General features: G+C 44.8%; 1 protein-coding gene across 33 annotated transcripts in view; it reads left to right on the forward strand.

Moving 5' to 3' along the window:
* LOC108153300 (CUGBP Elav-like family member 4) overlaps positions 1 to 24,047 on the forward strand; it is a 318,810-nt gene that overhangs the window by 170,648 nt on the left and 124,115 nt on the right. For 9 of the 33 annotated variants that reach the window (XM_017283191.1, XM_033386644.1, XM_033386643.1 and 6 more), the window contains exon 1: positions 11,102 to 11,161. The exons of 11 other annotated variants lie outside the window; for them this stretch is intronic. In XM_017283191.1, the coding sequence (XP_017138680.1) occupies positions 11,102 to 11,161 (60 nt within the window). Of the gene's footprint in view, positions 1 to 8,520; positions 8,953 to 10,363; positions 10,552 to 10,668; positions 11,162 to 24,047 lie in introns of those variants that run through there. 13 more of the 33 variants (XM_033386651.1, XM_017283190.2, XM_033386636.1 and 10 more) reach the window with 12 other exon arrangements.

Raw genomic sequence — 24,047 nt, forward strand, 5'->3', positions numbered from 1 at the left:
TCGCATTTCACTGGCCATAATCAAATATTGAGTGGCCAAATATTGAGTTGCATGTGACAGATACGCTAAATTACTGCTGGCAAACGGATTTCGTGGCTTATTCGATTGGTTGTTATTTAGAAATATGGGAGTTTATGGCTTCAAAAAACATACTGATCTATAACTAATTGGTGTGGTATCTTCCTCCACTTCAACCATCCATCTCATGGCTCATTTGCCGCTTTGTTTCACATATTTCACGCTTCGTTCAACGCATTCCTCTCGTGGCCTACCTGCGTCAACAGAGGAGGAGAATAAGAGAAAGTAAACGGGGCGGGAGAGGCAGAGGGAGATACTTCAAAAAAGGACATCCGCAACTTTGTTGTACAAAATACGTCAAATACTGTTTGCCTTGTTGTGATTAGCGTGTGCTAAAAGTATCTGCCAGATACATTCGCTTGCCTCGCTGCAACCACAACCATATGGTGGCACCTCTCTCCCTCTCTCCCTCACGTTCTCCCCGCATACATATGTATTTCCATTTCTTTCTTTCATCCGCATCTGCATCTGGGGTCAGCAGCAGTTCAATTGCTCTTGCCTTCCCCGGTTGCCTGCCTGCCACTGCCACTGCCACTGCTGCTGATTAGAATAATTAGCTGCCGCTCGCTGGCTCATATACGAGTAGCTCACTGCTTTGTATCTGGCACGCATCGCGGCACGTTCCCCCGCTCCTATTACCCATCTGCTGCACTCCTTCCCCATGCCCCGTGTCCCATGCACTATGCCACTCTTCTGCAGTCAATGCCAATCATTAGGCAGCCTTCTAGTGTAAACAACACAAAAAACGCAACTATTTATAGACGCTGGAGTGTGGTCGTGCTGCAGGCGCTGGTGCGTGCAATTGTTCTTGTTGCTGCCATTTGAAATATTTATTTATGAAGAGTTCAGCTCCTAAACAGATTCAACTGTTCAACTGCTCTCCACGAGTTCATATATTTTTGATAGGGAAAACTGATTTTTGCCAAAAGTCAAAGCTAAGTTCAACCAAATCTGGCCAAAGTAAGAAAACAAATCAAAGTAAAAAAAAAAAATCAAAGAGAGTGGGTGGTAGGGGGGCAAGCCATTCCAGTTCCAGTAGGGGTAAGGTTAGAGCCAATTCAAGCTGAGTATCTAAGGGGAAATATCCCAAGCGAAGTCAGAGGGAAATAAATCAAAGAAAAGAAAAGAAAATAAGTCAATCATCCTTCTTTTTCAATCATCTTTTCAATCATCTCCTTTCAGGAAAATTCCCAAAAGGGAAATTTCCTTATACGCTCTCCTCCGAACACGACGCAATTCGCTGTAGCTTAATCTCTTTGGGCACAGGGCGAATTCACTGCCATGGCTACAACACATGCGCACTTTCCAGGCCCGCCTTCCAGGACCACTTAAGAGAGGCTTTTCCGAAAGAGAACCAATGAACAAACAAACAAAAAACGGACGGAGAAAAAAGAGGAACAAAGTAAGGCAAACTTTTCTTTTTGCCACTGATTTCTTTTGCCCCTCATCTTTTTTTTGTTTGTGCAAAATCAGCAAAAACATGAAACGACATAAGTATGTCAAAATGCATGGAGAGATGGCACCACACGGACACTGGCGCAGACACAGACACAGACACAGACACAAACAGGGGGACACACGAGGGAACGTACTTATATAAGGGCCTAGGAGTACTTTTCCTGCACATATACATATCTATATACTATACATATAGTATATTCATCTGTACAGGAAGGAGTACATGTCTATGTGAGGAGTGGGGCACATTGTAGGAGAAGCGAAACCCGAAGGGCAGAGCGAAAATGTGAATGCTTGACTCAGGCTTTCGGGTGCCGCCCAGATGATTTGCCCAAACAATAACAGGGAGGGTGGGGTGGCGGGGGGTAAGTGCGAGTAGGGTCCCCCAAAAGAGAATCTGTAGGGATCTCAGTAGCCTGGTGGTAGCCAAGGCAACGGCAACGTCAATCACAGAGCCGAGAAGCAACAAAAATATTTCTGAATGCTGCGATATATGGCCAAAACAAAACCCAACACACGCCACGGCGAGGGATAGCGAGCGAAAGAGATAGAAAGTAGCAAGTCTGTGCGAAAGAGAGCGAATAGAAGACAAATAAAAATACGGAAATGTTGGGCTAGGGTGTGGGTGTGGGATCTACGAATGTAAGAGTGTGTACGTATATATTTTATTCAAGCAAAAATCCATATAATTCAATGGATTGGCTCCAACAAAAAGAGGAGTCGGTGGAGAGAAAAAGAGACAAAGAGACAAAACGACAAAGAGGAGGCTAAGGGGGACGAACACAAAATGAACACAACAAAAAGCAAACCGCTGATTATGAGACTACCAGATGGTGGGGGTGAGAGGATGGTTATAGTTCGAGGAGGAGCGACAGGACCTCGTCGACGACGGCGACGACGACGACGACGACGACGACAACGACGACGCGCTGTGTGGCCAGTCAGACATATTAATGACAAAATGATTATGATGACACTAACTGAGGTCTGTCAATCCAGATAGAGCGTACAGAGACAGAGCTAGAGAGAGAGAGAGAGAGAGGGAGGGAGACAGAAAAGGAGAGTGAGAGATGAAAGAGATAAGTCGAGAGGGGATGCCAGAATCTTCCATGATGTATGTAAAACAAGATTGACAAACAAACCAAATACTTTAAATGATACTTAAAGTTGACACAGCTGTTGAGCGTGGCAGAAGATGGGCGAACTCACCCAAGTGAAATTAATGGGAAAGAAATGGGGAGAACGATGTGATAAGAGATAAACGATATACAGTAATATATAAAAGATTGCCATATTGTGGAAAAAGTCATCAGAGTCATAGGAAACTGATTGAAAATGGTCTTAAGCGTTTAAAATAAGCTGAAGTTCTGAAGCCAGTGGTCAAGATTTGTAATTCATTAATTTCCCAGCAGACACAGAATAAAATAAACTCAAATTATCGGCTGATTAAGAAGAGCTTCAGTTTTCTTAATGTGAATCTGATATTTCTGATGGCGAGAGGGATAATCCTCTGGCTTGTCAAATTGTTGTTGCCGGTAAAAGGGCTGCGTTGTCACCTGCCTGGAAAACACTTTCCATTTCTTAAATGCTTTTCGGGTTTTCTTTCGATTCTGCTGTTCTCTGCTCCACCGGCTGAAATAAGAAAATAAGGAAGAAAACCCCCGCAGCCAGATGCCAGGAACAGCTAAGAAAACCCGCGCTAACCGCGCCACCTCATGGAAACTACCTCCTACCCCGCAGTTCCTTGCCCCCATCCCTGTTGCCCCCTGCCTCCTTCGACAATGGCAAGACCAAGACCAAGCGCCCCGTTAATTAGATTTTGCGGTTTTTGTGTTGTGCAAACTTCAAAAGCAAAAGCAACACACAGATGATGATGACGCTGCCGGCTTCATGCCCATACTACTACTTTCACGAGAATTCCCTCCATTCCATGCCCCTCCTTGGCGGTGGCTGCCAAACGCCAAAAAGTATGCTTTAAAATTTTTTGATACAACATAAAATTGGAATTGAAATGGGTTGGAAGCCAGTGAGTAGAGAGTGGGGAGGTTATTTGGTTGCTGCGGGTCGCAAAACAAAATCGATAAATAAAACTTTTTACAATGCGGCAACACTTTCACGCACTTTGCCCCTTTCCTATTCCACATCCTACATCCCACATCCCCCATCCCGCCCTCTCTCTCGCCCTCGCCCTCGCCCACGACCACGCCCCCGTTCACTCTTTCTTGTGGTGGCATTGAAAAACCGCTTGAAAGTATGCGCCAACAACAAGTTTTTTACGCAATTAGTGTACAATTTCTTAATTTATACGCTGTCGCCAATTTATCAGAAGCAACACAGGCCGGAGACGGTGATGGAGACGTAGACCCACTGGTTGAGGGGAAGAGGGGGTTGAGCTTGGGTCGGGACCAAAGTGAAATATTATTATGAGTACGTGTTCGTTCGGGAGCTATGTTGCCGAGCTGGTGCCGTCGCCATCGCCATCGCCGTCGCCGGTGCCGGTGCCGCCCTTAAGTTTTTCCCGTGTCTCCCGAAGGGCTGAAAGGGTTGCCGTTGCTGTTGCTGTTGGTGTTGGTGTTGCCGCTTCCTGGCCTCTATTTTCCGGGCTTAACATATGCTACTTTGACATAGTTCTTTGGGTCGAGCGTTGGTAGTGAAATATGAAATACTATTTATAACTTGATCAGCCCCGGATGGGTTAGATGCAAAGCAGGGATGACAAGGACTCATTCCCAGTATCTATCACGCTCACATCTCCGATGAAAAGATGGACCGGGCTGGCATAGGGGGGTGGATTGAAATTAGTCTGTGGTGCGGGGACGAAACGGGGGCGGGAACGGGGTCGGGAATGGGGAATGGGCCTGTGCATGTGGATCTGGCTGTTAATTAAGTTATGATGGCAAACCACAAACATTGCGATGGCTTCTGGTCGTGAGCCCGGGCTCAAGTCCCTGAGATAGGATGGGATAGGATAGGATAGGATAGTAGGCACCGCCGTCAGTTTATGAAATTTTCATTAATTTTCGACCACAAGAGAGTTTCTGCTGATGCTGTTGATGTGCCCTCTGACCCTCGGGCTGACAGCAGACGAAAACTTGACGACACAGCAGGAATAAAGGAGGCAGAAGCAGCAGCAGCAGCAGCAGCAGTTGTAATGAAATTTTGCGACATGTATGACAGGACATTCAGTTTCGGTTCAGCTCGGCTCTGTTCTGTTCCGAACTTTTGACAGCCATTTGGAAAAGTATTCTGCGACCTTTCTCTCGCCATCGCCGGCGCCCCTGATGGATGATGACAAATGTAGTGGAACACAAGAAACTTTCCCCTAATTATATGATAATCAAAATCTATCAGCATCGACTCTCATTTGGTTTTTAATTAGCCCGAACAGAAAAGTGGGCCATTCATTCGCAAGATGCATAATCATCATAACAATGGTATCATATCCCCCACATATTTGAGGGCCACAGAAGCTGGAAAAGGGAGCAGAGATATGGGAAGTGGAAGCTGGGATCTGGGATCAGGAGCCAACTCATGGCCAACACATGATGCCTCCTCCTCCTCCTCCTCCTCCTGCTCCTGCTCCTCCTTCTGCCATGGCATTTAGCTTTAGCACTGGCATATAATTTAGATTTATCGCTTGATTTTCGCATAAATATCGACCATGTCAAGAGGGTAGAGGGCCCGGAGGTGGTCCTCTTCGTCCTCTTCCACTTTTGTGTGCTCGCTGATGCATAAAGAGGCACTGGGCTCTCTCTGAGTGCCCGGCTCGGCCTAACGACTTGTCGTCCGTCCGTATATGTCTATGGAAGATGTAAAATCCAAATGACATTGAAGGAGTATGTTTGTGTGCGTGTGTGTGTGTGTGTGTGTGTGTGGATGCGTGTTGGGGGCATGAAAGTGTCAGATAATGTCGTACTACATAAAGCCAAAGTAAATGGCAGAAAAAGCATTGGTGATTTTACGTTTTATTGATTTCAGTGCCATTTCAGGAGTCGGTAATGCTCAAAGGCAGATTTTCACGCATAACGGGTTCATAATAGCTTCATGCCCGCCAAGAAATATCCATGAACTAAGTGCCCTCAGGACATAACCGGTTCAACACCGTTTCGAAACATACTCCGGATGTTAAATAACCGTTAAGAAACTAGGATTGCCGCTCGTGTATTCCATCAAAATGCTTCCTCTTGTTGTACAATTGATTTCATATCATCACCGCCATCTTGACACTGATTATGTGCCTTAACACATGACTGCCTCCTGGCATATTCCGCCTGCCTGGAAGAATGCGTAAAAAAGAAAATATCATCAGACCATTTAGCGCTAAATACACAACAAGCCTGGACACGGACGCACGGGACATCCCCATTGGAGATTTTTAGCTCCCCAGAGAAGGGAAAGCAGCTGGAAGACTGGGTGGCGGGGCGAGGCACTGTTGGTGTCCAAAAATTAACGCAAAATCAAAGTAAAAATGCGATAAATTGGCGACGACAAGCGCAACGCGGAGAAACAATAGCAACAACCGCCTGGCGATGATGGCAACGTTGTCCCGCGCTTGAAATGAGCGAAAATCGGTGGAGCATATCAAATTGAAATACTCCAAGACAACGCCGGGGATGATGGTATGATGAAGGGAGGATGCTCTGGTTCTGGTACCGACTTCTCTTGAGGCAAGACAGAAATAGAGAGACACAGAGGTAGAGAGGTAGAGAGAGAGAGAGAGAGTGAGATTGTGGCGCGTGATACTTTTGCGTATCCCAGTGACACACAAACACATAGAAAGAGAGATAGAAACAGACACCCACGCACAAAGAACCGAAAGCAAAAAGCGCGTAGCAAAAATATCAGGGGAAAAAAAAAGAATAACAGCTACAATAATAACGCTTGAACGGAGTGGCATCTCGTGGCATGGGTGGAGGAGAGGGCCAGATGGACAGGCAACGGAGTAGACGACATTCATTGCTGCTTTGGCAGGTTGTTAGGTTTCAGACCCTGTCAAGGGCGCAGATTGTTAGCAGCTTGAATGAATGACTGACTGAACGCAACTGAACTGGACTGAATCGAGCTGACTATTGATGGATTTGGGCGTATTAGCTGGAAGATTAACAGCGCTGGTCGTTCCCAGCCATAAATTGGTGTGTTTCCACTTGTTTCAAGCCCGGCTTAGAACCGATGAAGGCCGCCATCAAAAGGGGTTTTAACTCATGTACACTTCCATTCCCGTTCAAAAACTATTCAGGACTTCTATTTACTTGTAATTGCAGTCAGATCCTGATCAAAAACTGTCCGCAATCGTTGGAAAATAGCTCGTTTGATTGATTAACATCTGGCATTATCGTCTAATAACTCTTAGTTCTATCCCCCACTCTCTGAGCCACCGTTGACACCAATCCCAATTTAAACTTTTTTCCCGCTGCTATCCATTGTGACTTCAAGACCAAAACTGTGTCTCAACTAAGATGGAAACCCCCTGCAAAAATAAGGCCGGAAACCGGAAAAATAAAAAAAACCAAGCCGCGCCCCAAAAACTTGGCTCACATCACATTCGATGCCTCGCAGATGTTTTTCTTGTTGCTGTTTTTGTTTTGTTGCCGGCTTTAAGCAACGCACAAAAGGACCCCTTCTCCACTCCCCACTCCCCACTACCCGATCTGCTGTTGTAGTTCGGGGAAAATTGTTGCGTTTCGCATATTAATTTCTTCCTGTCTTCAACATCAGCATCAGCATGAGCATCATAATGATGTATTTTGAAAACATTTCGGTGAATGGAGTGCCGGAGATAGTCACTATCTATCTCTCTTTAGGCTCGGCTCTCTTTAGTCAGTGCGGTTCTCTCTCAGGTGCTCTTATTGGCGTAGCTTTCCAGCCACGTCTTCTGTGTTTGCTTTTTGGCAGCACAAAAAAAAAAGGAAAACTGTTACCCAGCCTTAATTATATATATTGTGAGTCATGTGTTTCATAAATACAAGTATTCAAGCGATGATTAGGAGCGCTTTTCCAGTCAAAACAGAAAACGCAAAAACAAACGGGGAAACGGGGAAAACGCACATGTTATTAGCTGTTCGCTCTCCTCTCTCTTCTGCCGAACGCCTCGTCATAACACCCCACTCTACCGCAACTCACCCAACCCCCACTGTAGGCACAGTCCAGCCAGCCAGTAAGCCCGGCACATGGCAGCCACGCGCTCTGCTCTCGCGCTCTCCCACTCAGATGCATTCCGCTCCACTATACAAAACACCTCACATATCTAAGGCGCAAGCCGCTAGCCGTCTCGCTCGCTCTCTCGCCACAAACGAGAGAGAGGGAGTGACAGAGCGAGAGAGAACGCACCGCGAGTGAGAGAGCAAAGGCTGCGCGTGCTTCGGCTAGCACGAGTGGGTCGGTTGGGTCGGTTGGGTCGTATATTTCCCTTTAGGCCTTGTTGTATTTTCCAGCCTGTGTGCTCTGTGTGCCGCTATTCGGTCTTCGTCGTTTTCGCTTCCCCTCCATTCTTGGTTGTGTTTTTGTTATGCTCTGTAATGGATGGGAGAATATACGATTTTGTCTTGAGAAATGCCCCAAGAAAAGGGTTCTATTATAGTTTTTTTTAAGATATCCATCGAATGATAATAGTTTCCAACACAACAACGGTTCGCAAAGGGACTTTTTCTTATCAGTTACTTATCGAGGACCCGACACGCGACACCCGACACCCATCCTGCCACCCAGATCTTGCTCTTTACTTCCGAACTTCCTGCTGCTTGTTTTCGTTCGACATCGAACCGAACGAGCCACGCAGCACACATGCTCGAACGTTCGAACGTTTGGATGTGTGGGTGTTGTGGGTGGGATGGGTGGTGCATTGTTGTTTACCGCTACGTACTCGTCCATTGCCGGCTGTGTTGGGCTGTTGCGTTCGCTAGTTCGAATTGGTCGGATGTGTTGTAAGTTCGTTGGTGTTCGTTGCCGTTCGGTGTTGCTCGCCTCGGTTCGTGGTTCGCTTCGTTTCGGTTCGGTTTGTCTTTTGGGGTTCTTCTCGCCTTCGAAAGCGCCGTCCTTCTTCAGTGTTTTCACATTTTCACGTACAGTTCAATCGTGAGGTTCAGCCTAGTGAGTTCTGTGTAGTTAAGTCGGAATATTTCGTATAGTTCTCGTCGACTGTCGTCTGACATTTGTTCTTCTATTCCGAAACGCTGCATTGAAATACAAAAATAATACAAACTAGAATATTCAACAAAACAAAAAACCAAGGAAACGAAAAACCAATTACAATTTTAACAAAATAATAACTCGCTTCAAAATATATTGCAAATATATCAACAAATTTAATCAAATCAAATTCACCAACAAATCGAAAACAAACTCTATAAATTCGTTTACTCAAAAACCCAAAAACACAAAACAACCAAAAACCGATTCAAATATATAACTGTTAAATCTGTAAGCAAGGGCAATTACCACTAAGATCATCCTCAGTTCACGCTCAAAAGTATTTCCCATAGCTCACAGCACACACATAAAGCAGTTCCCGAATCATCCCAAGCCGATTTCAGATTTCAGATTTCAGATTTTTGTTCTGTTTCTCTTCTGTTTCTGTTCCAACTCTCATCAGCGCCTCATCGACATTTGCTCTCAAAATAGATCGACTGCCATCATAAACAAACCCAAAAATAATTAGAAATAATTGGTAAACAAAAGGCCCAAATAGAACTGGAAAAAGAGCAGATCTCGGCTGCCGATCAGGTTGTTTTGCTCTCTTTTTGATGGGGCTTACTTTTCCAAAACACTTTTTCCTCTCTGTTATTTTTTGTGTCTTCCATTTTTTCCAATTTGCCTACATAAACAAACAAACGGAAAATTGTTTCACGCTCGCAGCACACGAAAACATTTTCAATTAAAATGCTGGCCCAAAAAGCAAACCAAACCCAGAGTAGAGAAAATGCTTCTCACATCGAATTTGAATATTTTGAGCATTCCATAATTTCATTTTCATTTCCATGGCATTCCTCCGATTCCGCCGATTCTCCAGCACTCGACAGACCACAGAGATCCCAATGAAACCATTTTTGCCAAAAAAAAAAAAAAATCAGTTTTGTTTGCCGTATTTTTTGGATTTGAAGTGCGATTGCCTGGCTGCTCGCTCTCCCAATACAAAGATAAATGTACATGCATATGAGCCTAGTGTATATTTTCGGTAGCATTTGTACGAGTATGGCCATGTTAATTGAACAGGCATTGCTCTTAATGATTTTTGGCCAACAGAGCATGATTTTTGGTTCTATGGCCTGGGACTTTGGCCTGTGCTTTCTGGAAATACTATGCGGAGTATTTTCGGTTGGTTAAAATATTTTATGGCCGCTTTGATGTGGCCCGATTGGCACACATTAAACTAAATTATTCGCCTGGCCAATATTGGAACATTTCTGCCTCTCAACGAGTGTTAAAATGGTCCTAAATGACTTTAACAATTTCTAATAGTTTTCTGGGGGCTTAGGAAAAGAATTTACATTTTTCAAAGATTTTTTAAGTGCAGTTCCTTACACATATTCTTTCATTTTCTTTATCGACTGCTCATGTGTGTCTTTGGTTGTCTGAAATATTTTGCTGGTAAACGGCTTGAAATAATATTTATTTTTTTTTTAATATTTTTTTACATTTTTAATCTAGTGCTGGAAAATATTGTCAAGTTACACTCGAAATTCAAAGTGCAGTGCTTGGAAATGATTTTTTTTAAGTGCAGTAAAATGTACGCTCAAAAATTTTTTTAAATATTTTTTTAGAGTTTGAAAAGCAATGCAATTTCGATGAAATCGTTTTGAATATTAATATTTTCTTTGACTGGTTTTCCAAGAATAAATCCATGCATTGAATAAAAAACAATAAATAATTTGCTTTGCCAAAAACAATAAACACCAATAAATATTTACCCCGAAAATTGTGCAAAGTGTTTCGGATTGGATTTATTTCCTCCGCCTTCAGCACCGGGCCATGCCTCACCTCATTTCCAAGCAATTAAACACGAAACGCTTATCTAAATACGTACGTATCCGAAAAAAATTATTTCAAACCGACTGTACCTGAAAAGCGCTCCGAATTACCCATGCTTACACCCGACACGAAAAAAACAATGAAATACAAATTTTAATTCGATTTTAGAAACGAGCAGGCGATCTACTGGGAAGCGAGAGAGGAAGGGCATCAGCAGCAGCACTACTACACGCGTGTGTGTTTAAATACTGGAAAATACAGATAAGATAAATTATTATAGACACTCACGAGTACATTTAGAGCAGACCAAGCCCAGAGACAGACAACCGCAGAGAATCAAAAGCACTCCAAGAGCAAATCAATAAAACAAAACCCAAACAAAAAAAAACAACAACAACAGAAACAAAGAGAAAAAGCAACTCAAAAAACAAAATTTAAAAAAAAAGTGTTACAAAAAAAACTTAAAAAAAAGAAAATTATTTAAAAGACAAAACCCGTACTCGTAACGGTGCAGACAACTGAAAATACCCAGTGAAAATTCAGAAAAGCGTTGACCATTTTTTCTCGCAAAGGCGCCACGTCCAAGAGCAAATCGTTCCATATGGTTCATATTATTGAATTGGTCGGCCAGCCGAAGGTTGAGTTTGCTCAACAAGTTACTGTGAGTATCAAATCGAGAGTGGAATGAATTTCCACACCATAAGCAGCGGGCAGAAGTGAAGAGAGTTCAGGAACCAGGAGAGTGCAGAGTGCAGAGTGCTGTGTGTGTGGTATGTGGTGTGTGGAGTGTGGAGTGTGTGGCGCGGTCCCGGAGAGAGGACAAAATGATAATAAATATTGTTGTCCGTAGAGTCACGTAATGACAACTTAATACAAATACATATGCATACATGACCGCACACACACACACACACGCACACACTAACGCACTTTTTATTATGTTGTTGTGACGCTTTCCCCCCTCTCTCTCTGCATTTCTACGCTCTCCTCCGCCTTTTTCTCTTCCCCAATATCTTTTTTTTTTGGCTTTGCTCAACATATTTTGACAATTAATCATTCGGCTGTGTGTCTGTGTTTCATGCATGTCCTTTCTGTATGTGTGCCTGTGTGATATGTATATATTTTTTCTGGTGGGAAATTCAAAATCAGTGTGTGTGTGTAGGTCAATGTGACTCTCACTTTGGCCGTCTGCCTCTCTGGGCCATTAACGCGCCGCAATCTTTGCACTGGCCAACATCTGCTGGTGTTTTTGTTATGACTGATTAATTCTCCTGCTCCTGTTCTGGAAAATATGCAGTTTTTAGAAGGGGGATCAAATTGGAGAAAATCCTTATTTTTAGTTGATTTTTGGAAGCTTGGCTTCACATTAAAGTGCGCTTTGAATTTCTTAGGGAAAGTCATGAAAATGTTGATACAGAAATGTACAGAGGAGCTCGAAAATGTGTAAACTGAACAAATAAGAAGGAAGAAACTATTTAACCATATTTAGAGGTCAAATAAAACAAACATTTCAAAAGTACTTTGCTATGCTTTTAAATTCCCAGTCAAACTTGTTACAGAACTATTAAATCAATTTAGTTGAACGCACTTTGAACAGTTCCAGCCTCTGAGAATATCTAATTTTGTCAGATTCCAATTCGTCGATTGACCAAGTCGTCAAACCACTTTTCATACAAAATACATATCATCGAAACCATTCTGTGGCACAATAGGAGGGAACATCCTACATTCCTAAGTGAAACATATGGCTCCGATAACCATTATCTTTAACCTACATATTGATTTATCCACTGGCTTTCCCCTTTGCCTGTTCCTCGCTGCTCTCCCTCTCTCTCTCTCTTAAAGTTGTCAACCAGCTTTGGGAAATTTTCGAAAAACTTAACTTCTAATCGGATTTACATTTATTTCTGTTGCGTTACAGTCCGCTCTATCTGTCTCTCCCCGTCTCCCCGTCACCCTGTCTCCTTCTTTCTCTTCATCTGTCTGTCTGTCTGTTTCACTTTCAGCTGACTGCTTTATCACATGTTGTTGGTGTTGTCCGCTTGTCACCCTCTTTACAGTTATTCACTCTACGCTCTATACTCTATACCCTATACTTCTTTATTCTTTATTCTTTATTCTCTATTTTCTGATTTTATTAGAGAGAAAAGTCTGTTACTTGGGAGGATATTGCGTAAATTTCATTGTGTATTTCACTTTTATGGTGGTGGCTGTCTAGGATCGGGTGCAAGTGCTACCATCGTCGCATGGGGATGGTATGGGGTGGCATAATGTCACAGGAGGGGGGCATTTGTGCGTGCGGCGTTAGATGACGTCGCCGGCGTTCTTTGTTGTGCTTTGTGCGTGCGTCCCGAGTCCTGTGTCTCTATGTCTCTGTATCCTGGTGTCCTCGTGTCCTGGCCCTGTTCCTCATCCACCACCCACTCACTTCCTACTTATTCCAGTTCTGTCTGTTTTTACATTCATCCTTGACAGGGGATGTTCGCCCCGTCTCTGTCCCTGTCCCTGCCTCTTCCCCTCTCTTCTCTCCTCTCCTCTCCTCTGTTTATTTCTATAATGAAACATGCGTTCTCTGTTGCTTTTTCTGGTGAAGATACTCTCTCTCTTTTTCTCTCATGTCCTCGTTCTCTTCCTCTTCCTCTATCTATGTCTCTTCTCTTTATTGTTGTTCAATATTTTTGTGCCACTTGTTTTGAATTTTTTCACATCCCTTTGCTGCTGGCATTACGTGTTGGCTAACTCGCTCGTTAAATGGTTAAGTGGAGCAAAGTCGTTGACACAGTTCTTGGGGTCCTTTCTCCCTTCATTTTCCGAGCAGTGCGATTGCATTTTGGGCTATGACTCAGACACGAACTTGCTTTTTAAAGTTTTATTTCTCGGTTTGCTAGTAAGTCAGTTTTTCCTTTGTCATTCAGAGATACCGACAAAGGAAGAGAGACAGGACCCAGGGGAGGGGGAGCCTTCTAAGTACAATGAATGACACAGAAAAGTTGCCAGCTAAGACATTTCCATGCAGGAAAGTCGTATAATTTGGTACAGAAAATGTTCTTAAATGGAAAATGGCACAGGGAAACCTTATAATAAAGTTTTGTATGGAGAAACGAATAGTCACTAATAGAAAGAATCCCTACAGATGAAGATATGGTGTTATCTGCAAGGATTCTGCAAAGTATGCAATTTATTGATTATTCAATTAAAAGAGTCTATAATTTGTGGTCTATAATTCCGAGGATAGAACTAGACTAGGCTTTGTGGCTAGAACAGTAGATGATACTTTAATGTCTGTACAGTTTGCAAAAAACTACTAATCTAATCTCAAATATCTTCCAGCTGACATCTTTCCATCAGCCTTCGTTTCTGTAGATTGCTTATCGCCTTGAAATCCCTCTCTACCTTTCCTAATTGTGGCTCCCATCAATCCTCTTTCATCCTCACCTATGTGTACCCTTCAGACATTCTTCTGCTTCACTCAACGCCATCACCATCTCTATCACCATCTCCATCTCCACCCTCAGCTCCGTGTAGTAGGCACTCCCTGCAGCACTTGGCACAATCATACACTTAATTTTCCACTTCATTTCATAATTTTACCCTTGAAACCAATAATCTTGAACGGTGCCTGGCCACATGCCACACAAGGAGAGAGTGGAGACCGGAGCCCGGAGACCAAAGGAGCCTTGTCTCTGTCTTGTCAGCCGCTGGCATAATTTACCTTTTGACATGCCACTCCCGACTCGCTGCCCACCTGGGGGCGCATTCAACAGCGCCGTGGCACACATACTCGCACACACTCTTCGGGCGTACGCCTGCGAGTGCTATTAAATTACATGCCACTGCAAATTACTTGGGAAAACAAAGTGGTGAAAACAAAAAAGAAAACAAAGAGCCAGCGCCTTGACGTATGCAACAATAATAATAACGGGTTGCGGTCGCCTTTTCCTCGACTTTTGCTTCTGTTGCCTTTGACTTCGCCCTCGCCTGCCAGCGCCATTGTTATGCTTGGACTTGTGTTTTGTAAGCCGTCAAGCATTTACATACCATTAAGAGGGGCTCTGATGGGGGAATTGGATGGCGAAGCGTGTAAATATTGAAAAGCGCCAACGCCTTTTGTTGGCTTTCTGGTAATTGCCTAAGTCGGCAAATTGGCCCAAGTCGGCCTAATCAACATAAATACTGCCCAAAGATCGGGTAAAGAAACAGAAGTGGAAAGTTGTTTGCCAATGTTCCTCTCGCAGGGCGAAGAATTGGAAATAATAACAAGCTTAACCGGGAGCTGGAAATTGTAAACTCTCTTTCGATATAAATATTTGATATTTGATAAAAGAACGAAACATTTGGTGTCCAGAAGAGAATAAAATAAAATAAAAACTTAAAAGTTACAAACAAAATTTCATGATTTTAGAATGAACTACAAATCATTCTTGAAACGCGTTGGTTCTCTGTTGTAAAACCGCATTCGACTTTTCCAATCAATTCGATTAATTTGCACACCTTTGCCGCCCCAAAAAAAAATTCGTTTTACGACTCATTTGGTTAGTTCTAATGAGAGCCTTTCTGGAACCCAATAAAGTAATGCTCGACTGCAGTAATTTGGGTTTTTATGATGTATGCTCGGAGCCACGCGCCGGGCTCTGGCTAAGGCTTGGAGACTCTTGATTATTATAGGTGACAGTTTTATAGCTTTGTTAACAGGGAACAGGGAACACGGAGCAGAGAGCTAGCCGACTGCACCCTCCCCTGGAAAAGTGCCACAGCCTCGCCCACATTCGCTTTTGCTTTCTTTTGTTGTGCTTGGCATGTTTAGCGCTGATTATGCTTTGTGCCAGCAACAGCAGGAAAAACTCACCCCCTGGAAATGAGTGGAAAGGAAAACTTATCGCAACAGGGCAGAGAAGGCGCTGCAGAGTGGCGGGCGGTTGAGGGTGCAGGTCTGTGCGGGGCATTGGAATTACTTGCGTGATTAACGCACACCCCCGAGCGTATCCATCGCCCCTGGTGCCCCTGGTGCCCATGGCGCCCCCCTCCTTGGGGTATTATCTATGGCTGCCCGCCTTAATTGTGGGTCTTCCATCTGACTATCGATCCATTTGCGATTCCATTCAATTCGATCATCGTAATGAGGCAACTTCAAAAGCTGCACAGCTCATTAGGTTTCCCTATATATTGTACATTGTATATTGTATTGTTTTGCACGAGTATTCGAGCACTCGTATATACTCGCATTTATATTAGTTATACATTTTCCGACTCATCTCCGATTTCCTTCTCTTCTCTTCTTTTCTCTTCTCTTCTCTTGATTCGCTTTTCCTTTGGCTTCTGCACGTTTTCCTTTCCTTTGTTTATGGCTTCTCAAAATAGCTGAATCGAAATGTAAACAAAAGCGCAAAAAAACACCAAAAAGCAGTGGAAAACCAAAAGAAAATCTCACAGTTCACAGACGCAGCTGCGTGCGTCATGTGAACACAATTTCCAGATGCTTGCCTTTTCCTCTCTCTCTCTCTCTCTCTCTCTCTCTCTCTCTCTCTCTCTCTCTCTCTCTCTTTCTCTCTCTTTTTATCTCTCTGTATGTGAGCAGGGGAAGTGCGGGGGTGGTGGCGCCTTCATTCGTATGTATAAATTTTGCATAATTTGTTTAATGTATTTCTCCAAAGTGCAAAACCGCATGAAGAGGGCTTCGGCTTCGCTCTCTTTCGATTCGGATTATTATTTATGTGGCGCAACAGATTGTTTTTCTCTACTATAGTACTATATTCCATTTTTCTACATTTTAAATTTCCTTCGCTGCTAATTATTTCCCTGCCACAATATTATTATTTTCCTGCCATTGGGGTTTCCTCTTCCACTTCCACTTTCATAGCTCCTTGAACTAAGTTATCCTGCCTATTGTTGTTTCCACTTGGTCAATAAATCAACAAACATACACACAAATGAAAGAAAAAGAGAGAGAGGGACAGAGAGAGAGAGAGAGGAAAAACCATTCAGATTGAGAGAGAGGGGGGCACAATGTTAACATTATGCCAAGGAAAACTCGGCAAACAAAACCGCTAATTGTCGATAAACAACCAATAAAATACAAATTTCCCAAAAACATTTATCAAAAATAATATAAATAATAACAATAACCACACGCACACACACAGGCACACACAGGAACACTCACAGACACTCAAGGGCGATAAATAAAAATGGCAAAAGGAAACTCGGAACGGGCCCCGATGGGGTCGAGCCACAGAAAGCCAAGGGAAAACCTGTCGGAGATGGGGCGGCCGGAGAGAAGAAATGTATGGAAAATAGTGTTTGACAGCTCATAAAAAATAATGTCGCATTCATTAAGGGGTGCCGCCAGGGGTGGAAAACCTGCAAGGGAGTGTTATGGCAAGGAAGTTGCCAAAAGCGAATTTCATTTTATTTACGACAGGAAGCGGCCCAGAACAACAACAGCCACTTGAAACGCACGCATGCAATGTTCAACCGCGGGGGGGAACGGGACTGTAGGGGGGGGAACAGTACTGATGGCACAGACAGGCCCAAGTCAAATCGAGAATATTCAATAGGAACCCTAAATGAGACATCGAGTCAGTGGGAAAACTGCGGAAAGAACTTGAAGGTTAGAGAAAGTATAAAGAACTGCCGATGTCCTTTCCCCCAACGATCTCCAAAGAAGAGAATCCTTAAGGAAAAGAGACGTGAAGCGGGAATAGTTCTCTGATATTGCAGAAGATAGCTGTTCTGAGCACCTCTTTCAGTTGGAGTACATTCCTTGCCTTCAAGCTACTCCCCTTGTGAATAGGCAGCGCGCTCCCAATGACATTGACAATGTCAGGGACTCTAGTAATGAGCAAATGATTGAATGACACACTGACAGAATGACAGTTTCCTTCTGGGTGGGCAGGTGTTTCATGGCTGATTGTTGCTGTCCCTGCTCCTGCTTTGCTCGTTTTCTGCGCTCGCCAATGGTTTGCGTGCTGAAACTTTTGAAAGTTGTTCAGGCAAACACCACGAGCGTCGAGCGTCGAGCGTCGAGCGTCGAAGGCGGTGGGGGGTAGAGTGGGCTGCGGGGTTTGTTTGTTGCCGGCTGAAACATGCAAATGTTACAAGGTGTTATGGTTTATGTACATTTAATTGAGACTTATTAGGTAGTGAAGTGTACAATAGTTAAATGCGGTTGTTGTTTGTGGTGCTTGTTGATAGTGTCGTTAGCGTCTGAGCTCCCGTTCAGGGGAGGGTGCCTATGGCTGTGCCTGCATGGGGGAATCGATGGCTTGAAGGACTGTCAACTTTTGTTGAACTTCCTCTGCTCTGCTCTAGATGCTCTAACCTAATCAACCCCATGTATATGGATCCCTCGCTATTCCCTTTCCCGAACTCCAGCGAAACGAAAATTGCAGAGCCAAATCCAAAGCGCATATCTTATTGAGGAATTGTAACCGACAGCAGCAACAAAACAACTCAGAAATGTATCTGGGAGCCGTAACCCCCACGGCATGCCTCCCTCTCCCCACCCCAGCACCCCTTCGGGTACATTAGACGCCGCCACTTCAATGCGCATTTCAACTTATTTCTCTCGATTTTTTTCCCCGTTTCTGTGTTGGTGTGTTGGTTTTGTTGCATTTTTCTATTTTTGGGTGCAAAAATACAAAAGCACGAAACGGATTCCGCCTTCGACAAGCCCCGAGCCCCGACCCCGTACCGCCCCCGTCATCGCCATCGCCATCGCCATCGCCCATCGCCCGTCGTCCGTCGTCCCTGGCGGTGTGCCTTTCAGCATTTTCCTTTCTATTTTCAATAGACATTGCTGTTGTTGCTGCTGTTGCTATTTTCTTGCAGCCGACAAACAATAAAAATGATGCGTTGTATTGCAAAAGCACTGCTGTCCACACCAGACCTCACTGCTGCTGTTGCTGCCGCTGCTGGTGCCCCATCTGCCACCTCTCTGTTGCAGCATAGCACAGCATATGTTGCAACTCTGTTGCTGGACTGAACTGAAAGAACGAGAATGAGAGTTGGGCAGGGGGACTGTGGATGGGGTATGGGGGGTATGGGAGCTGGGGCAGATTTTCACCCATTGATATTGATGAAAACGACGTCCAGTTACAGTTCGTTGGCTTTTGGTGCATTTTTCAAGGGAAAAACACGAAACGCGCTGCAATAGGAGCAAAGGGATAGGGATGGGGAGGGGGCCACAGGCGCGGACCCGGACCCGCAACAGCTGAGGATATGCAAATGGTATACATTTTGTCAAAGCATAAAGACGATGTTTGGCAGGGATATAAAAAATACATGACACATGTTACTCGCAGATACAGAGACACACAGATACGACTGCAGCTTCAGTTCGGGAAGGAGCTCCAGATGCAGATGCAAACCAGAAATAGAGATTGAGATAGAGATAGATGTAGCAATGCATATGCATCATTTATCCAGAGGCAGTGGCACAAAGTGAAGTAGGACATCCTTAATAGAAGAGAGGATACCGCCAATCTCCTATGATGTTGTATTCCTTTTGATTCACGTTTTCCCAGACGAGACTAGAACCAAGGATAAGCTGGAATAAGTTGAGTTGGGAGTATGTGTGAGAAAAATCAATGATCAAAACGGAAGAATTCGAATTCTCAGATCTGAAGGAAGGTCAACTTCCATTGTCAGCATTCTGTGAGCATATCGTTTAAGGTTCCGAAGGGTTCTCCCTTTTTGTCTCACCTTTTTGCAACACTTTCAATCAGCAATCTGCCATCTTCAATCTCAATCCTTTCAATCCTCCAGTTTCAATTTGCCGCCTTTTGCTAACTAATCTTTGCCTTCAGCCATTTCATTCCACCTCCATTGTCTGCCTGTCTGGCTTAATTTAACGCTCCACGCGCATGTACCCCCACTGCCACCTATGCCTCCGCCACCTAGGCCCCCCCCCCCTCCGCTAAATTGTCACTAATACGCCGCCTTGTGCTCAGCGTTGCGTGGCCCGGCACATAATTCATAGAGGGAAAAGCACAGGGAGCCAAGGCTAACAACTGCAATTGTCGGCAAGAAAAGGAAAACTTAATAATTGCCACAGCGCAACACTTTAACGCCCCAGCCTCAGCCCCTGCCCCTGCCCCAGCCCAGACCTGCCCCAGCCACCAGACAGAGGCACATGTGCTGTCCAGCCAGAAAAGTTCTATGCAAATCTTTCTGGTACCCGTACTCGTTGGCCGTGGAGGTGGAGACTAGCCAAGTGACAATGCACAACCAACACACACACACCCACACACACACACATCCAGAAGCACTAACACAGATACTCGTATAAGAGCCACACAAAGCAGGACACTTCGCGGAGCTTGGGGAGCTCCTCCTTCCTGGTTTTCCGGGTTTCTCTACGGTTTTTTTTTTTCTCTTGTTGCTCCATTCATTTCATGCCTTCGTTTTTTTCTATCTTTTTTTGTGCTGTGTGCAAGTTTGTGCAACTATTTTCCATGCGCATGGGCACAAAAAGGCAACCACCACGACTACTGGCAACTATGAGCCAGGGGAAGTCCCCAAGCCCAGCTATCACCCCTTTCCTCCTCGACCCACGAGTATTCCCCGTTGGTGGCCCCAACCCTTAGCCGAGCATGTGGCCAGTGGCAGGCACAGCCAACCAGAGCACCAGAACTTGAGCATTGCAACTATTTATTTGTTGCAGAGGAGGCCGAAGTGGCCGAGGAGGAGAGCGCGGAGAGCGCGGAGGAGGAGGCGTTTTTTTTCCATTACGCGCTCGTTTATTACGGGAATTTCTGTTCACGCCTAAATGTATGCAACATTCTGGGATCCTCTCAGGCTGATGGATGGCCTGCAATCAGTGGAAGAAGTCCTTTCATCTTTTGTCGCCCGGCCTGCGGTCATGGGAGTCTCCTGTGAAACGCACAAATTAAGCAATCCTCTGCCCCACCGACATCTCCCCGTGGATTGATGGCCAACTGTCAATTGCTAAGCTTCCTAGTCAGAGCCAGAGAATCACAATCAGAGTCGGAGTCAGTCAATGGAAAGAAAGTTGAAGAGAAAGGCAACAGAGAGACAGAGACAGAGAGAGAGAGGTCGCTGAAAAAAAAAGGAGAAAAGCGAAACTTTTTAATGATGTAAAGTACAAAGTTTTCTGTCTTGTCGCTGGCGCAAGTAACTTGAGTAAACTTTGAGTTATGCCCTGCCTTAGACGGCGACGACGGCGGCGGCGACGACCTCAAAGCGCAACTTGGGAGGACATCCTTTCGCCCAAAGAGAGAGAGAAAGAAGAGCCAAAGAGTCTATCGATCGATGCAGTAGGAAGAGGACCTCCTCCGACTGGTATTTTGTCGTTTGTTAAAAGTTTTCAACACTCATTTTTATTATGACATACGCGCCAAAGTACGCCGAGCCCGAGACCGAGCCGAGCCAAATTAGTGCGGAAAGAGAGAGAGAGGGAGAGAGAGGGACACGGTGTAGAGAGAGTGGAGAGAGTGCCGGCAATGGGTTCGCTAATAAAATGCCAATTTGCTGCCATTGAATGGCTGCTTTATTGGCCGCCATTACAGCTCGTACGCATAAAAAAGGGAATCCATTTCCACCCACATAAAGAGGCAGGAACACGCACTGCCACTGCCACTGCCACTGCCACTGGCATACGCACACTCATGTGTGTCTTGCTTTTATGACGGCAACATTTACACGCATAAAATATGCATGATAAAACTTTGTTGTTGCAATAAATCAGCCCCCCCAAAAATTGTGCAACGCCTTGGCCTTCCTCTGCCCCTGCCTCTGCCTCCCTTGCTGATGTGATTACAAAACCATTCCAAGCGGAACATGGATCACGAAGGACCGAGAGATGGAGATGCCAGCCAGCCAGCCAGCCAGCCTCATCGGCAAATCAATTACGGCTCTAGGCTGACTGTCAAACTACTTAAACTGCCATTAAACTATTGAGGAAGGAACAGGGCCGAAAGAAGGCACAACTTTTATGGGTTCTACTTCTCAATCAGAAAAAATACTCGCACTCGTATTGTAAAAAATATTCCCCAACTTTGTTAGAGGTGCAAATGCTTCACAAACAGACAGAACAACTCGGCTGCCGTCCCAGTCCCCGCTGCCCGCTTCCCGCTTCCCCCTCTACTGTTCTTCCCCTTTCAGTGCTTACGTTTTTTTTGGCCATTGTGTTTTGACTGCTTTTGTTGCATGCATAAAATATTTATGCGCTGGAAAATATGCAGCAACAAAAAGCGTGGCAGGGCAGGACATGGCAGGGCGGAGGTTTGCTTTTCTTCCCGCAATTTCCTACTACGTCCCCCCTGTCTGCCCTACCGCCTGCCTTCCGCTGCCTTCATGCCCCATGTGCGTGCAACTTTTCACACTCAAATGAAATTACGATGGAAAAAAAGAGGAAAACTTTGCTACTTAAATGTAGCATTCTCTTTCTGGTCTCACGCTCGTTCTGCTTCTCGTCCTCCTCTCCTCTCCACCCCGCTCCACTCCTCTGCTCTCCTCTCCGTTTTCTCCTCGTTTTTTTATTGCCTTCTGCACTTTATCAAGCATTTTGCCATGGCTCAGTGAGCGCTCAATTGCTGGCTCCCAAAACGGGGAGTGAGAATTGGTGGTCCAGAGGGGCTGCTGGGTGTAAACTTTTCATTAATAACGATTTTCCATTAACTATCGATTGATTTCGAGTCCCGAGGACAGCCAGCATCCTTTCCCCTCCCCCGCCCCACAACAATGGGGCAAAAGTAGCGAACGCACTTCAGACAATGACTGCAACCGGCAGCTCCTTCTGCAGCAGCAGCAGCAGCAGCGGCAACAGCAACAACAACAACAACAACAGCACTCGAGTCTATTTAAAACGCAAACAACAATAAACCGCCAGAGGAAGAATCCGGAGGGGCACGCTCATAACCGACAACGACGACGACGACGACGACGCCGCCGCCGCCGACAGGAAAAACTCATTGAAAAGTTTTTCTTTTTACACTTGGCGCGCTCTCGCGTGCTGCAACCTCCGCCTCCCCTCTGCCGACCCATTCCAGCCTCCCCCCTCCCTTGTCTTACACCTAAGCTGTGTATCGAAGGAGCAAGTTTTTAATTTTTTATCGCGCCAACGCCAAACCAGGACGTCCCTGCAACGTTCCTGGATACGCTTAGGTGAATCGAGGGTACTCCATATTTGGTTACAGATTTGGAAAGGCTTAAAAGTAGCTGCTAGAAGTAATATATATCCTATAGAACGATATATCGTACACTGGGTTAGGAAAAGGAAAGGGAAAAGGAGAAGGAGATGGAGAAGGGATGGGAAATATAATATTTAATGCCTTAAATAAAGTGCTAGAGTGGACTGGTACCATTTTTAGATGAAGAAAAATCCAAAAGATTGCCTCGAACTATGTTTCCTAGGGTACGATAGCTTCGACTTGCAGATAAACATTTAAAACTTTTATTCTTTAAATTCCTCTACTGCTTCGTTCTTATTGCTACACGCGTTACCTTCACGCCGGCATTGGTTGTTGTTGTTGTTGTTGTTGTTGCCGAACTTTCGCTCTCCTGCCCACCCCCTCCATGTGTTGTTGCAACCATTATGTGTATTGCCTTTTGTGTAGGTCGTCGGCATTGCGTTTTTCCCAGATATTTTTTTTCTTCAGTTTTTGCCCCTATTTGGGTTTTGTTTTGCCCTTACCTTTGCCATTTTATATGGGCAAAGCGCTCGCGCGCCCAATATATATAAATTATTGCATAAAGTTTGGCGCTAAGTTGCAAAAAGTTTCCTTTTCATTGCTGCGGCTGCCGCGACGACGTCGGCAACGTGAACGACACACAATAGTCTATAAATCTTTATGGTCAACAGAGATTACATGGGCACAGACGCAGAGAAGAAAGCCTTCATGTAGTTTACTGCCCATCCACATCCCCCGTCCCAATCCCAGTCCCAGTCCCAGTCGCAGTCCCTTTCTCTCTCCACAGGACCTCGCATTGGCCTTAGCAGCTTTTTAGGCGCTGTGCGTTGTTTTGATTTGTGTGGTCGTTCGTATTCGTGAACCTGGATGCCGACGCGGATACGGCCTGGCCGGTCCGGGCCATGGCTGCTGCCAGTTGTTGTGGCTTTTCCGATTGTTATGTGGAATGGGAAAAGGAAAATCGGGAAGCAGGGTAGCAGGCAAGCAGGACGACCTGAGAATATGGCCATAAAAATGTGGTGCAGACGTGGTAGATGTTAGATAAATCATTCCAAAGCCTCGAAAAGTATGCAATCCTCGATGTGAATGCATAGAAAATGCTTGTAAAAATCAGCGAATGGAGCTTTCCCTATTCTCTCTGCCATCTACCATCTCCCATCTCTCGATTCCTCTCCTCTCTGGCGCACCTTTAATTGCTTGAATTTTTGTCATTTCGCGTGGGCTTCGAGCATTTCCCCAATTCGATTTCTCGTGGCCTCGTAAACAACTTTCCAAAATGGTATAAAAGAGCTGCAAAAGACGTACGTTCGTATATAGGTTTACCGTTAGCGGCATTTTACATAAAAATGCAATAAATAGCTACACAAAAATTTATGGTGCTTTCGAATGCAAAGGGGG

Source organism: Drosophila miranda, chromosome XR (assembly GCF_003369915.1).
Source record: "Drosophila miranda strain MSH22 chromosome XR, D.miranda_PacBio2.1, whole genome shotgun sequence".
Classification (NCBI taxonomy): domain Eukaryota; kingdom Metazoa; phylum Arthropoda; class Insecta; order Diptera; family Drosophilidae; genus Drosophila; species Drosophila miranda.